The sequence below is a fragment of the Muscardinus avellanarius genome, assembly GCF_963383645.1.
Source record: "Muscardinus avellanarius genome assembly, chromosome: 16".
Classification (NCBI taxonomy): domain Eukaryota; kingdom Metazoa; phylum Chordata; class Mammalia; order Rodentia; family Gliridae; genus Muscardinus; species Muscardinus avellanarius.
This window is the reverse complement of record NC_137802.1, coordinates 46,087,125-46,104,375: the sequence shown is the minus strand read 5'-3', so window position 1 is coordinate 46,104,375 and position 17,251 is coordinate 46,087,125. Positions and strand designations below refer to the sequence as shown.

The 17,251-nt window shown below is 44.9% G+C and overlaps 1 protein-coding gene across 1 annotated transcript; it reads right to left on the bottom strand.

The window, feature by feature from the left end:
* Positions 1-504: 504 nt before the first annotated feature.
* Positions 505-12,838, bottom strand: ZNF652 (zinc finger protein 652; the record flags this gene model as incomplete). The annotated part of the gene is made up of 5 exons (XM_080713769.1): positions 505-1,007; positions 6,194-6,338; positions 6,756-6,871; positions 7,969-8,116; positions 11,939-12,838. 5 exons carry the CDS (start codon positions 12,836-12,838, stop codon positions 505-507), a joined length of 1,812 nt encoding a protein of 603 aa, XP_080569895.1.
* Positions 12,839-17,251: the final 4,413 nt, after the last annotated feature.

The following is a 17,251-nucleotide window of genomic DNA, read 5'->3' as shown; positions in this document are numbered from 1 at the left end:
CTGAAAAAATTACACCGCTTATTGAAATACATTTCATTTTAGAAACAGACTACTAAAGAAGTCTATACAAAAACTCTAAAATAATTTCTGTAGTAAAATAAAGAGTGCGTTAGGAGAGCTACACAAAGAAGAAAATCCCCATCTTTCTCTATAATGCTTGAGATACTGTGGAACGCGGCCGGCTCACCTCTGCGGCCAGCACCAAAAGCTGAGGATTCATTACGATACACAGTGATCCACTTAATGCTCCGGATTAATCTCACAGCCTTCCCGATTAGTACAAAGGACACCAGGCCTGCCCCTCGCTGAGGAGAAGTCCAGGAGAGAAAGCAAGCATACCTCATCAGCCGATATGAAATTATAAAATCCCACAAGTCTGAGTATTGGAAATCTATCAAAGTCATCAGAACTGCCGGTGAGCAGGCTGGGCCGGCCTCCCTGGGGGCCCTCCCTGGGGTCTGGACAGGCCGGCCTCGCCTCGCCCTCCACCCGGGGCGGCGGCGGTCAGTGGTGCTGCGCCGCTCCGTTCTTCTCCGCCAGGTGCCGCAGAAAGGTGTCCTCGCTCTGGCCTCTGTGGTTCAAAGGCTCGCTCTTGAAGAGCGCGGGCGGCGGCGGCAGGTGCGGGACGGGCGGGATGGGCAGGTGGTGCGGGTGGTGCGGGTGCGGGTGGATGTGCAGGTGCGAGAAGGGGTGCGGGATGGGCCGCGGGGGCAGCGCGCTCACCGGGCTCACGCTGACCGCGGGCGCGGGGGGCGCGCTCGCCGAGGGCGCGGGGGCGGCCGGGGAGGCGGCGGGGGGCACCTGGGCAGCGGGCGGCACGGTCACGGGGCTGGTCACCCGAAAGCACTTCTCCTTGTGCGCCTTGAGCATGTTGGAGAAGCGGAATCGCTGGCCGCACACGTCGCAGGGGTAGGGCTTCTCGCCGGTGTGGGTTCTGCGGTGCCTCTTCATGTTGGGCCGGCTGGTGAAGCTCTTGCCACAGATTTCACAGATGAAGGGTTTCTCTCCTGAGACGACACGAATCGATCAGCGGACTAGGCAGCAGCCATGTGCGTGAGCTCCGTCCCTCCCGTCGGAAAGAGCACCGCTACCCGCCCGCGGGGCCATTTTTCTTTATTTTTGTGGCACTGGGGATTGAACCTAAGGGAATTCTACCTGAGCTATGCCCCCCAGTCCTATTGTTTTTTTTTTTTTTTTTTTTTTTTGTGTGTGTGTGTGTGTGTGTGTGTGTGTTACTAGGGATGGAACCTAGGAGCCTTCTACCTCCGGCTGCACTCCCAGACCTATTTTATATTTGGAAACGGTTTCACTAAATTGCTGAAAGCCTAACTTGCTGAAGCTGGCTTCCAACCCTGGTGATTCCCTGTCAAAGCCTCCCAATTACTGGGATTACAAGCGTGTGCCACCACACCCAGCCCCCTCAGTCCTATTTTATTTTTTATTTTGAAACAGGGTCTAAGTTGGAGAGAGCCTCAGAGGTTGGTCAGGCTGGCCTTGAACCTTTGATTCTCTTGTCTTGGCGTCCCAAGTACTAGGATTACAATTGTGTACCACCACGCCCCACTCTTGGTGGCATTCTATATTCTAGAGTCAAGCCTGGCTTGGTGGCACATGCTGGGAATTCCAATACCTGGGAGGCCAAGACAGGAGCACAGGCCTCTGCAACCTAGTGAGATCCTGTTTCAATATAAAAAATAAAATAAAATAAGCCGGGCGTGGTGGCGCACGCTTGTAATCCCAGCATTTGGGAGGCTGAGATGGGAGGACTGTGGCTCCCAAACAGCCTCAGCTACTTAGTGAGGCCCTCCGCAACTCAGGGAGACCCGGTTTCAAAATAAAGAATGAAAACAAGGGTTGGGGGTGTAGCTTGGAGGTAGAATGGCCTTCGGTTTTATCCCCAGTACAGCAAAAAAAAAAAAAAAAAGAATAAATAAAATAAAATAAAGCTGAGGATACGTGTAGCTCTGATGTCCTTGGGTTAAGAACCCAGTAAAACTCTCTCTCTCTCTCTCTCCCTCTCCCCCCCCCTCACCATTAGAGTCGCCCTAACTCAAGTGGGACTTAACAATCAGAACAGACACAAGAACAACTTATATACAACCTACCATCTTGGTTTGGTTAAAGGAGGAAGAGCAGAAAGAGGAGAAAGAAGAAGAGGAGCTGGGATGGTGTTCGATGGTATTATCAGCTTGTTCACAATGGTATAGGTAGCTGTTCACAGTGTACGTAGCTTCTCTCACACACATGTTCTATCTCTCTCTGCAATGGAAATTGAACCCAAGGCCTTTCTACCTCTAGGATATATCGCAGCACTCCCCTTTTTGTGGTACTGGAGATGAAACCCAGGGGCATTCTTCCTCTGAGGTACACACCCCACTCTATTTTATTTTTTATTTGGAAATAGGGTCTTACTGCTGGGCATGGTGGTACACCCCTGTAATCCCAGCTATTGGGAGGCTGAGACAGGAGGATCGTGGTTTGTGGACAGCCTCAGCTACTTAGTGAGGCCCTCTGCAATTTAGTGAGACCCTGTTTCAAAAATAAATAATAAAAAATAGGGCAGGGGGACTGGAGTAATCTCAGTGGTAGAATGTCCCTGGGGTCAATCCTCAGTACTGCGGGGGGGGGGGGAGAAAAAAGATAATGGGGTCTTGCTAAATTGCTGAGTCTGGCCTTGAACTTGTAATCCTCCTGTCAGCCTCCAAAGTACTGGGATTACAAGTGGACTTGTAATACTCCACACCCGGCTTCATTTCTGTATTTCAAAACAGGGTCCTGCTAGTTTGCCAAGATCTCAATAAATTGCTAAGGCTGGGCTTGAACCGTGAGCCTACTGTCTCAGCCTCCCAAGCACTGGGATTACAGGTGTGAGCCACCACTCCTAGCTTCTCTGTTGTTTTTTGTTTTCTTTGGTGGTGCTAGGGATTAAATCCAGGGGTGTTCTAAATTCAAGCTATACCCTTAGCCCTTTTGCTGTTTTGAAACAAAGGTCTAACTACATATATTGCTGACGCTGGGGTAAAACCTGCAATCCTCCCGTCTCAGGCTAAATACTGGGATTACAGGTGTTTCACCACACCCAGCTTTTATTGAGTGTGTGTGAGTGGGTGTGTTACTGGGGACTGAACCTAGAGGTATACTACCTCCAAGCTATACCTCCAGCTCTTTTTTTTTTTTTTTTTTTTTTTTTTGTGGTACTGGGGTTCCTGGAAGCCCTTCTACCTCCGGGCTACACTCCCAGACCTATTTTTTTTTTAAATACTTTTATTTGGAAACAGGGTCTTTTAAGCCAGCATAGCTGGCTTGGAACCTGCGCGATCCTCTTGTCTCCGCCTCCCAAGCCCGGGGATTACAAGCGTGCGCCACCATGCCCGGCCGACCTCCAGCTCTTTTATTTATTTATTTTATGTGGTACTGAGGATTGAGCTCAGGGACATTCTACCTCTGAGCTATATCCCAAGCCCTATTTTATTTTTATTTTGAAATAGGGTCTCATTGCTGGGTGTGGTGGTACACGCTTGTAATCCCCGCGCTTGGGAGGTGGAGACAGGAGGATCGCGCAGGTTTGAAGCCAGCCGTGCTGGCTTAAGAGACCCTGTCTCCAAATAAAAATATAAAATAGGTCTGGGAGTGTAGCCTGGAGGTAGAAGGGCTTCCAGGAACCTCAGTACCACCAAAAAAAAAAAAAAAAAAAAAAAAAAAAAAAAAAAAAAAAAAAGAAAGAAAGAAAGAAAGAAAGAAAAAGAAATAGGGTCTCATTAAGTTGCAGAGGGCCTCAATTAAGTAGCTGAGCTAGCTGTGAACCTGCGATCCTCCTGTCAGCCTCCCAGGTGCTGGGATTACAAGCATCTGCCACCACACCCACCCTCCTTTTATTTTTGGAAACAGGGTGTTGACAGATTGCTGAGAGTCTTGCTACATTGCAGAGACTGGTCTTGAACCTGTGATTCTTCTGTCTCAGCCTCCCAAGTACTGGGATTACAGTGTGTGCTACCATGCCTGGCTTTTCCTGAGCTTTAAACTCACTTTTCAAACTATTTACTGGATATCTTCATTTGAATGTCTACTAGGTATCTCAAAACTAATAAATGCAAAGCTGAGTGTGGTGGCGCATACTTGTAATCCAAGGACTTGGGAGGCTGAAACAGAAGGGTTGCAGGTTTGCAGCCAGCCTCAGCTACTTAGTAAGGCCTCCACAACTTAGTGAGACCCTGTTTAAAAATAAAGAATAAAAAATTGCGTTGGGGGTATAGGTTGGAGGTAGAATCCCTGGGTTCAATCCCTAGTACCACATACACACACACACAAAAACTAATAAATGCAAAATCAAATTTATTATTCTACCAAGCAAACCTCCTCCTCCCTCTAAATTTCCCTACCTAGAAAATAATGTAAAGCCCCAAAATAGGGACTAATCTTTTACTCTTTGCGCCCACACTACCAATACACGATCAATCACCAAGTTCGTTAGACTCTGCCTATGCTACTGCTGTGGTTCACTGGGGCTCCACAGTGTCCCTGACTGGTGCTAGGACCTGTTCCTGCTCCCCACTCTCCAGTGCATGCTGCACATTGTGGGCACAGTGCACTCTCACAGAGTGTGCCACACACCACCTAAAACCTGCTCTTCAGCCGGGCGTGGTGGCACTCGCTTCTAATCCCCGCACTTGGGAGGCTGAGACAGGAGGATCGCACAGGTTCAAAGCCAGCCTCAGCTACTTAGTGAGGCTCTCAGAAACTTAGTGAGACCCTGTTTACAAATAAAGTATAAAATAGGTCTGGGAGTGTAGCCCGGAGGTAGAAAAGCCCCTGGGTTCCACCCAAGTACCATAAAAAAAAGTAAAAAAGCAAAACCCGCTCTTCTACCATTCTGAAAATGACGCTCAATCATTTTCCCGTGGTTGAAGTGTTGTGTGTGATCTGGTCCTTGCTCAGTGCCTTCCAGTGTCACATGTGACCGAGCCTCTTGACCTTCAACCATCACACCCCAGCTGACTGTTTTTAGTCCCACGGATGGACATATGTTTTACGTGCCTCTCCCAGCCTGATGACGAGCTCTGTGGACCTAGGGGCTATCTCAATCTTGCTTACTACAGAAGCCCTGTTTAACAGGCTTTCCATTTTTATAAATAAATATTTGGAGCTGGGCTTGGTGGCACACTTGAAATCTCAGGACTTGGGAGGCTAAGATAGAAAGATCACAGGTTTGAGGAAGCCTTGGCAAAGCCCTATTTTTTTTTTTTAAAAAAAAGTAGTTTGGGAGTATAGCTTGGAGGTACATTGCTCATAGGTTCAATCTGCAGTAACATACACACACCGAAAAAAAAAAAAAAAAAAGAGAGAGAGAGAAAGAAAATTTTTGGAAATTTGAAGATATGCATCTCTCATCATATATATATATATATATATATATATATATATATATATATATATATATATATATATATATATTGGTGGTACTGGGGTTCCTGGAAGCCCTTCTACCTCCAGGCTACACTCCCAGACCTATTTTATATATATATATTTTTATTTGGAAACAGGGTCTCGCTGGCTCTGAACCTGCGTGATCCTCCTGTCTCCCTCCGCCTCCCAAGTGCGGGGATATCAAGCATGCACCACCACATCTGGCTCCCATCATATTTTAACATCTCCAAAAGTAAGCATATACTATTTATTTATTTTATTTTTTTTTTGTGTGTGTGTGTTTTTTGGTGGTACTGGGGGTGGAATCCAGAGGCTTTCTACCTCTGGGCTATACTCCCAGACCTTTTATATATTTTATTTGGAAACAGGGTCTCACTAAGTTGCTGAGAGCCTCACTGAGTAGCTGAGGCTGGCTTCGAACCCGTGCGATCCTCCTGTCTCAGCCTCCCAAGCGTGGGGATTACAAGCGTGCACCACCACGCCTGGCTATATTTATTTATTTTGTAGTACTGGGGATGGAACCACCCTGGGGCATTCTACCTCCAAGATAGACTTGGAGATGACTGTCACACACACACACACACACACACACACACACACACACACGCACAGATGACTGTCACACACACGCACAGATGACTGTCACATGCACACACAGATGACTGTCACACACACACACACACACAGATGACTGTCACACACGCACACGCACACAGACGATTGTCACCGAGGACTTGAGGCCCATCTTTACCCCCCGAGACAGCCTTACCAGTGTGTGTCTTCATGTGCTCGTCGAAGTACTGCTTCATGTTGAAGTCCTTGCCGCACCACTGGCACATGAACTGCTTGTGGCCGATGTGGATGCTCATGTGGGAGCGCAGCTGGTACTTGTACTGGAAGCGCTCGTCGCAGTTCTGCATGGACACAGTGAAGCGTTCTGAACGCCGAGCACGCCGGCTCTACCTGACCCACCCCAACACAGTTTCAGACACTAAGTATGTTTTTCATATTCCAAACAGCACCTGCTTGTGTCAGCTCTTTGGTTTTGCTGTTTCTGCAGACGAGTTATGAATAAAAGGGAATTTTATCATATGACTGTCACTTCAACAAAAGTTGAAGAAGATTCAACTTTTATGAATCTCTGAGAAAGAAAAAGATAAGCCAGAATGTGTTGTTCCCAAGTTGACTCAAGAGCATTAGTCATTATTAAACAGGATGGTTCACGTGCGGCAGTGAGAGCCCTGCCAGCCCAGTGTACCTGGGCTTCTGTGGCCTGCAGCCTGAGGCCTGCAGCCTGCGGCCTGGCGCACCGCCCACAGCCGGCTCCTTACCTCGCACCTGAAGGGCTTCTCTCCAGAGTGCTGCAAGGAGTGCACCTTGAGTGACATACTGCGTTTGAACGACTTTCCACAGGTTTCACATGTAAATGGCATGTCTTTCGTGTGTGCTGCAACACAGAACACACTTACACTCAAAACAATTCCATCAAAAAGCTCAACCTTAGCTGGGCGTGGTGGCGCACGCTTGTAATCCCAGCATTTGGGAGGCTGAGACTGGAGGATCGCAGTTCGCGGACAGCCTCAGCTACTTAGTGAGGCCCTCTGCAACTCAGTGAGACCTGCTTTCAAAATAAAGAATAAAAAATGGGGCAGGGGGTGTAGCTCGGAGGTCAAATGCCCCTGGGTTCCATCCCCAAACACACACACACACACACACACACACACACACACACACACACACAAAAAGCTCAATCTTAGCTGGGCGTGGTAGCACACGCTTGTAATACCAGCGCTTGGGAGGCTGAAATAGGAGGATCACACAGGTTCGAAGCCAGCCTCAGCTACTTAGTGAGGCTCTTAGCAACTTGTTTGGAAACCCTGTTTCCAAATAAAAAATAAAATAGGTCTGAGAGTATAGCCTGGAGATAGGAAGCCTCTGGGTTCCACTCCCAGTACCACCACCACCACAAAATAATAAATAAATAAACAAATAAATAAATAAATAAATAAATAAGCTCAACCTTAGCTGAGCGTGGTAGCACACCCTTGTAATCCCAGCATTTGGGAAGCTGAAACAGGAGGATCGCAGTTCAAAGACAGCCTTAGCTGTGAGGCCCTTTGCACCTCAGTGAGACCCTGTTTCCAAATAATGAATAAAAAATAGGGCTGGAGGTGCAGCTCAGAGGTAGAATCCCCCTGGGTTCCATCCCCAGCACCTTAAAAAAAAAAGCTCAACCTTGAAAAGAAAGATGTACTATTGTAAAGTAATTACACCATCTTAATTTTCTACATTCTGACATGTGAAACTTTAACAATGTTCTGAAGAGAAAAATAAATAACAATTTTAAAAGAAATCTGGGTGTGGAAGATGACACTATCCAATTTGGTGATGCTTACTGAGGACATGTTGCATTCAGTCTCAACAAGTTAAAACCGATTAAAGCATAGCAGTCCCACATATCCTGCCCAGTCCAGAGCATAAAGTGCGCCAAAGAACAAGGAGAAATTATACGTGTGAGAGAAAGAAGCAGAAAACAAAACTTACCAACCATGTGTTTCCTCACGTGAGCCATGGTATAAAACTTCTTCTCACAAATTTCACAGGAGAATTTCTTTTCTGCATATCCGTGGACAATCTTGATATGTTCATGAAGGGACCAGAGTTTCTTGAACGATTTGTTACAGGAAACACACTGAGCAGGACAAACAGAAATATTCTTTATTTATTGGGGTTTGCAGAACACCATTACAGGCCTCCTGGCAGATGAAACGGACATACTTTAGATTCACAGCACAAGGCCAGAAAATAGACAACTGCTATTCCTCGAAGGAGTCCTGTCCAACATCAACATCTGTATGTTCTGTTTTCCAAGATGCATCTTTTAGGGACCCTTTGAGAGTATGAAAACAATGGTAAAAACTAAGGCAAGAGGTAGTGGAGGGCCGGGCATGGTGGTACACACATGTAATCCTAGCATTCAGGAGGCTGAGACAGGAGGATCGTGGTTCATGGACAGCCTCAGCTACTTAGTGAGGCTCTTTGTACCTCAGTGAGACCCTTTCAAAATAAATAATAAAAACTAAGGCTGGAGGTATAGCAAAAAAGAGGTAGTGGAAACTTCCAACAATATCAAAGAAGTAACTGCTATTACCAAGTTAGTATTATACCTAAAAAAGAACCTTCAGGCTTATTAGTACACAGATGACCAAGTGTGGCTGCCTACTAAACATGGGTCACCATGCAGTTAATAGGTGTTTACCAGAGAACACAAGCTTTTCATTCATTCATTCATTATTCATCCATTCACTTATGGCACTGGAGATTAAACCCAGAGGTATTCTACCTCCAAGTATTTGGAGCCCTCAATCTGATTTTATTTTATTATTTGGAAACAGGGACTTACTAGTTTGCTGAGAGCTAAATTGCTGAGACTGGCTTTGAACCTGTGATCCTCCTGCCTCAGCCTCCCAAATACTGGGATTATAGGCATGTGCTACCAAACTTGACTCACACACTAATTTTAAGTTAGCACAAATGAAAATAAGATATTTTTATGTATAGTAATGGTCATAGGTCTGTGGGAGCATAAAATGTTTTGATACCTTAGAAAATGCATTTGAAGAGCTGGGCGTGGTGGCACAAGCTTGTAATCCCAGAATTCAGAAGGTTGAGACAGGAGGATCGTGGTTCGCAACCAGCCTTTGTGAGGCTCTTTACAACTCAGTGAGACCCTGCTTCAAAATAAAGAATAAAAAATAAGTCTGAGGGTGTCCCCAGTACCACACAAAAAAAGACAAAATAAAGAATAAAAAATAGGTCTGGGGAGCCAGGCATTGTGTCACACGCTTGTAATCCCCACACTTGGGAGGCTGAGACAGGAAGATCACACAGGTTTGAAGCCAGCCTCAGCTACTTAGTGAGGCTCTCAGCAACTTAGTGAGATCCTGTTTCCAAATAAAGTATAAAATAGATCTGGGTATGTATAGCCCAGAGGTAGAAAGCCCCTGGGTTCTACCCCAAGTACCCCCCCCAAATTAAAATAGGTCTGGGGGTGTAGCTTGGAGGTAGAATACCCCTGGGTTCCATTCCCAATAATGCAAAAAAGGAAAGAAAGAAAGAAAGAGCGAGCAAGTGGCGCTCTCATTAACATAATAATTGATATTTTATTATATTTTCCCAAATTTAATTTACTGTAGTAAACATTTCCCTTTGGCAGGAGTGTAATAACTGCTAGCAACATTCTCTCTTTTCCCTATAGCTCCGCTCTGGATCTCTCTTACACACATCTGTGGAAAACATGCCACACCAGTCCTTTATGTTATGGATCATTAACCGTCTAGAATATAGCATATCAAAATAAAATACTTCTGACTAGAGTAAAATAATACCAAGAAGTTCTTAGTGACTGCTAAGATGCTGGGGTATTTAAGGGAACAAATTAGTATTCTTGGTAAATAAAGATCTCTGAATATCACTGTCACTGCAAGAAATAAGTAACCTGATTAGAGTTCAAAGATAAGCCCCTGGTTGGATACTGCTCTAGAAAAGGACAAACTATTCCTATAAGCCATCTCGTGTGTGTGTGTGTGTGTGTGTGTGTGTTAAGTATTACTGGGGACTGAACCCAGGAGGGTTCTACTTTTCTTCTTTCTTTCTTTCTTTCTTTCTTTCTTTCTTTTTTTTTTTTTTTTTTTTGCGAGTCTGGGGATGGAACACAGGACATTCGACCTCCGAGCTACACCCTCTGCCCTATTTTTTATTTTGAAACAAGGTCTCACTGAGTTGCAAGGGGCCTCAGTAAGTAGCTGAGGCTGTCCACAAACCTTGATCCTCCGGTCTCAGCCTCCTGAATGCTGGGAATTCAAGCATGCGCCAACACGCCCGGCTTAGTGTTCTACTTTTGAGCTACATCTTCATTCCCATTTTATTGTGTTTAATTTGAAACAGGATTTTGCTAAGTTGCCAAGGCTGGCCTTGAACCTGCAATCCTCCTGTCCTCAGCCTCCCAAGTACTGGGCTTACAGATCCATCTTCTATAAGCCATTTTGTAGGGCAAGGTTCTGATTTTTACTTGTCATCAGGAGTATTATAAGAACAAAGCGCAGTATTCTTTCAGAATGTGAAGATATTTCATGGAGCAGAATCTACAAAACCCAAGCAGAAGTCGAAACTTATCATGATGAAGGATAGAGAGAAAAGTCACAAAAAGAAGATTTTTAAAATGTTTCCTTTCTGGTAACTTAAAGCAAAGTTAAGTTATAAACCAAACACAGATAAATAAAACCTAGAAGTGAAGATGAGGAACACCTCTTCAGGAGTGAGTGGTTACAGAAGCCAAGTCTGACCCCTAGGGTGCAGCATCACCCTCCCCTTGGCCTGAAGGCTGTGCTGCCTGTGCCAAGTGGGGGCAGGGGCAGGGACTGCTGCTGGAAAGTACAGAGCACCGGTGCCAAGACTCAAGTCTTCTCTTACTTATCCCATGTGTCAAGACCAAGTCACAGTTGATAAACCAAAACCAGTGGATTTTTAGCAAATATAGTTTATATTTTTAAAAAATCTCCTTAAAGTAAGATAATGAATTCAACTGGTTAAAAGCAATAGAAGAAAAGCAAAAATTAAAAGTTACCACTACTTTTAGGAGCACTCCAAGAAATAAAACAATTTATCTTTTGAGAAGTTAGCTTAAATATGGTACAAAATATTTCTATTTACATAGTTTATGGAGACATTAGTGGATTTACCTTTCATGAACATCCATTAATATGCAAACATATGTACAAACCAAAATAGCTGCAATCCACACAACATAATATAATGAATACACCTCTCAACCTATCACAATGAAATTCCTTCAAGACACAGCCTGGTTTGAATATCATGTTTTGTTACCTTAGCAATACCGTACAGGAGCATTATGTAACCCTACTGCCAGGTGGGCAACATTTTCAAGCAGCTCAGCCTCTGTTTAAAGTTTGCATATTCCCATGGGCTCAGCCTCTTGACAAATTTAGTGTTGTCATCTCTCCACTGGTAAAGCAAACTCACTCCTGGAGATCTTCCATTTCCACCGGTCTGAGTCATTCTGTTTTTTTGTCCCCATCAGCTGCACTAGAATCTGGCATCCTTTTAAACAGAAAAGGACCTTTCTCTACTCCTGACCTTTACTCAGTGTCTCCCACTTCAATAGGGAAGATGCCAGAATGAATTATATCACATGTCCTACAACAGTAGAATCTCAGTGCAAAGTCGGTGTTGACTTTACGTCCTGGTCAATCATCTATAACAGATTCCCCTTCCAGTGTACCTGGGTTCCCTCTAGTCCAGTGTCAGTTAAATGTAATGCTTCTGAAATACAATGTTAAGCCTTGGTTTTGAAAAGACCCAAGCAGGAGCTTCTAAAATGATAAATTGGTGAAATCTGTCCCTTCAGCCTCTATTGTATTTATTGTCTTGGGCAGAAATGAACAGCCAGGTTCTATCCTGGAAAGTTTGCCCTCTTGGTGATGAGACCTACCTGAATGTTTTTTTCACAGTCTGTTTGCTGGTGAAGGGACAGCTCACTTTCCAGGACAAACTTCTTGCCACATTTATCACAGATCTGCATGCGCCTGTGAGTAACGTTCATGTGCTTCTCCAGGTACCAGCGAGTATTAAACACCCTGGGGCACTTCTCACAGGTCAGCGTCTCTTTCTCTTCGCTCTTAGCTTTCTGGGCTGGTGCTTTGGGCTCCTTTGCGGCCCGCTTCTTACGCTTGGGTGGCTCCACACTCTTCCTCCGCCCCCGAGTGGTTCTGGGAGCAGGGGCAGTGGTGGCTGCGGCAGCAGAGGCAGCTCTCCGTGTGCGCCTTTGTGCAACGCTGACTTTCTCCACTACCTTCTCCTTTTTCTTCTGCCTTTCGTTCTCCCCATAGTCAGTGCTGTCATCTGTGGCCTCTTCCTCACTCTCTTCCTCTTCCTCCTCACTGCTCGTCTTAAGAACAGGAGTCTCTTTGGACTGAGAAGAGACACCCTTTTCCCCTTTAGATACATTTAATGTTTGATTATTAAGGTTTACCTCCACTATGATCTGCTCCCTTTTGTAAGAGACCTCCTCCTCCTCCTCCTCCGTGTCATCGGAATTCCCCTGGTCTTCTTTGACAGCGTGCCCATCAGACACTGCTCTTGTCTCCCTGAAATACGGCTGCTCCTCTGTCTCGTGGAGATGCGGTTTGCTCATCTTGGTGTCCACTAACACGGAATAAGGACTTCCCGATTCCCTTTTGTACACTTTGGTGGACAGGTCAAGTTCTTGGTTGGCACCATGATAGAAAGTAGATGGCACTTGACCACGACGGCTGTCTTCTTGTGCCATCCCTGCTACATGCACAGCACAGTTTTCAGCCAGCTCCTGACAAGAACTGGCTGGGTGGCTCATTGGTAAGTGGCCCAGTTTATTAAGGAGTTCAGACTATAGAGAGAGAACTTGAAAGCAAGGTAGTTATTAAGACTACCTTGACTACTCAAATCTGTTTCCATCCACAGAGAATTACTGAAGAAAAGATACTACTGGAACCTGTTTGCAATTTTCCCAGTGTCGCAGCACCAAAGCATGAGAAAAAGGGTTTGGTATTATGGCAAGAGCAGCACACAGTTGATTTTCTTCTGAAGAGAGCTGCAAGGAACTTGGAGCCTTTTATCTACAAAGAAAACAAAGAGGGGCAGAAAATCAGATACCATCATTTCCTTCTCATGGCATGCATCTGTCACAATAAACACAACTTAAAATGATTAAAGTCCTTACATACAAAATGCTTTATACTGCTTAAATGGCTCAGAGTGGGCCATTATTTTATTGGCTTACACGAATCCACAAATATTTTCTGTTGGGATGTAGATTCTATGTCACCAACAGCCACATCTGTCCAGTTCACCAAGACATCCTGAGAGCTTAGTATGGTGCCTGGCCCTCATTATAAATTTGACAAATAAGCAAATAGCCATTATTCTATAGGACACATCGATGTGGCAGAATGCAAAGTCTCTGACCGCAGAACATTTAGACTCTAGTGGTGCAATATGCCATGGAACTCTCAGGAGCTTCGTAAAGGCTGGCCACCTTGCAGCATGGGTCGGCACATTTACCACAGTGACAGTCCACAGGACGACGGGGGCGGGGACGAGGCTGGTGGGGGGTGAAGAGTCATGGAAACAAACAGCTGATGGTATAACTAAGAAAGAAAAGCATGTCCAGGTCTTAAGTTATTTATCAATTTATCCAGTTCTTTTTTGTGGTATGGGGGAATAAACTCAAGGCATTCTACCTAAGCTACACTCACAGCCCTTTTCCTCTCAAGTATGGGGACTACAGGTATGTGCCACCACACCCGCTCCTTAAGTAATTTATAAAGTAGATATAAATACAACTATTTTCAGGTTTATGAGAGGAACTTCAACTGTTTTGTTTTTGCAGTACTGGGATTGAACTCAGAACATTCTACCTCTGAGCTACACTTCCAGCCCTATTTGTTATTGTTTATTTTGAAACAGGGTCTCACTAAGTTGCAGAGGCTGGCCGAGAACATGCAATCCTCTTGTCTCAGTCCCCCAAGTCCTGGGATTACAGTGTGTGTCACCACGGCTGGCCAACTTCAAAGTTTTTTAAATTTGTTGCACACAGAGTCTACCAGATCAATTCAATAACTGAGCGCTATTTCATGCCAGTTGCACACAAGTCTTAATTCTAAGAAACAGTAACCATCAGGTAGATATGGTTCCAAGAAAAAAAATCCATTAAAAAAAAAAAAAAGAGTAGAAGGGGCACACTATTTGCTCTGTGGTGTGCCTCACACTGCTGCTTGGCCAACAACCTAACAGCTGAGTCATACGAATACTGCTGCGAGCACCTAGCCTGTCTGGCTGACAAAGGGAAGGAAACTAGTACTTACAGAGTGCCTGCCCTGTACATGGGCACCGCAAAGACTCCTACTATTCTTTTTTTTTTTTTTTGGGGGGGGGGAAGGTCTGGGAATGGAACCCAGGGCATTCTACCTCTGAGCTATACCCCTGCCCTATTTTTTCTTTACTTTGAGACAGGGTCTCCCTAAGTTGTGGAGGGCCTCACTAAGTAGCTGAGGCTGTCCGCGAACCGCAATCCTCCCGTCTCAGCCTCCTGAATGCTGGGATTACAAGCGTGCGCCACCATGCCCGGCTATCATACTATGTGTGTGTGTGTCTCTATCTGTGGTACTGGGGATTGAACCCAGGGGCAATCTACCTCCAAGCTACACCCCCAGCCCTGTTTCATTTTTATTTTGAAACAGGGTCTCACTAGGTTGATGAGAGTTTCACTACTTGCTGAAGCTATCCTTGAACCTGTGATCCTCCAGTCTCAGTCTCCCAAATACTAGGATTACAAGTGTGCGCCACCATGCCAGGCTTATTATTCTTTATTTCTAAAACTTTGGGGTTTGTTTTTAAGTTAATTTTTAAAATCAAAGTAATCACTTGAAAAAAAATCTATAGTTTTACAAGTTAAATATATCAGCTACACTCCAACCCAGTCAAGTTCCACTCCTCAGAGGCAGTAGAGCTAGTTTAACTGTTTCTTCCTTGGGTTTCTTTTTGTTTTTTGGTGTGTATGTGTGTTTGTGTGTGTGTGTGTGTATCCCCCTCTGGGCATAGGATCCAGGAGCATTCTACCTCCAAGCTACACCCCCAAATATTTTTTATTTTGAAACAAGGTCCAAGTTGTGGAGGGTCTCACTAAATTACTGAGGCCGGCCAGGAACCTACGATCCTCCAGGCTCAGCCTCCAAGTACTTGGAATATAAGCATGCACCACCACACTTGGCCTTATTCCCTGGTATTTACTTCCATTTTTTTTTACATATGAATATATTTCTATTTCTTGACTTTTTTCCAATTTTAGGTATCATCTCTAGACTCCTACTATAGTTGTTTTACTTTATTGTTCTCAGCTCCTCCCTTATCCTCCCAATATAGCAGTAGCAGTAGCAGTTGTTGTTGTTGTTTACACTGGGAATTGAATGGGGACAATCTACCTCTGAGCTACACTCCCAACCCTGACTTTTGTTTTGATGCAGGGTCTCACTCTATTGCTGAGAGTCTCACTACTTGCTAAGACTGCCATCGAACATGCAATCCTCCTGTGTCTGCCTCTTATAGGCTGGGATTACAAGTGTGTTTCACCACGCCCAGCTGTATCAAAACTTTTTTAAAGTCAGTATTCACTGTTTATATTATGATGACTAGAACTCCACAACTGAATTCTTTATCATTCCCTTGCTACTGTCTTCTCTTCTGTTTTCTCTGACTTCACAGATTACTTTTTTTTTTTTTTTTTTGCGGTGCTGGGGATGGAACCCAGGGGCATTCTACCTCTGAGCTACACCCCCAGCCTTATTTTTTATTCTTTATTTTGAAACCGGGTCTTACTGAGTTGCAAAGGGCCTCACTAAGTAGCTGAGGCTGTCTGCGAACCATGATCCTCCTGTCTCAGCCTCCCAGATGCTGGATTACAAGCGGGGGTGGGGGGGTGGGGGGCACCACACCCAGCCTTTTTTTTTTTTTCCTTTTGGTTCTGGTATTGGTACTAGAGATTGAACCCAGAGGCATTCTACCTCCAAGCTACACCCTCAGACTGCTTTCATTTCTTATTTAGAATCAGGGTCTCATTAGTTTGCTGAGATGAGCTTTAAACCTGTGATCTTCCAGTCTTAGCCTCCCAAGTACTGGGATTATAAGTATGCACCAACACACCCAGTTTCTAAAAAAACAAAAACAAAACTATTTAGCGTTCATTTTAATAGAATTTCAGAAAGGTGGTAATAAGTGCCACTATGTTTTGACATCCAAGTAGACATATTTATTCTTTTTTTTGTATTTATAAATGAAAGTATGGCTGAATATTGCAGAAGATGAGGCTTGGGGGAAGGCATGTATGGCATTATAGCAAAAACACCTGTACTTGGAATTAAATGAAGGAGGAAATATGGAACCAATGAAGTGGAGCTGTGCAGCAAATATCAGACGTGGTTAGGAGCTATGGATGTGGCCAGGGCCATGGGGCTGAAAACACAAATAAAAAGCCAACAAAGACTATACTGCCCAAAGACCAACCGGCCTAGGCTAAAGAAACCCAAGCGACCTCGCATCCCAAGCATCTACCGCAGGAAAGCAGCTGAGGAGGGCGCCTCTCCTCCTAGGGTGCGTGTTCTCCACTGGCTACTTCAGGCATGGCCAGGGAGACAGACAGCAGAAAACAAACCCGAGGCACGGGAGGTGGCCTTCCAAAGGGACGAAGCCAGGGACCAAAGGAAAAAACGGACGTGTGCACACTAAAAGCTTGTTTTTTTCCCCTTAGTGTAGGAGGTTGTACTTGTTTCAAATGATTGAAATCTCATCATGGCCTATCTTTTCCTTAAAAATAATCTTTAACAATAAAATAAGAACATTTTCAGTGTATCTTACATGTGTCCACTAGGGGTATAAACTGCTTGACGTGCTAAAGCTGCTCCAAATCTCAAGTACAGTGGGTCACGGAGACTCCTCCGATCTTTCTTATTTATTTCTGGTGCCGAGGGTTGAACTCAGAAGCAGTCTACCTTCCAGCTACAACCAGCCCAATTTTTTATTTTTATTTTAAGACAGTGTCTCAATAGGTTGATGAGGGTCTCACTACTTGCTGAAACCTGCGACCCTCCTGTCTCAGCCTCTCAAGTACTGGGATTCTGGGTGTGTGCCACCATGCCCAGCCTTATTCTTTTACTTACAGTAAGATAAGAGAATGTGTTACCAACCGCGTTTATGACGAGACTAGTAACTAGGA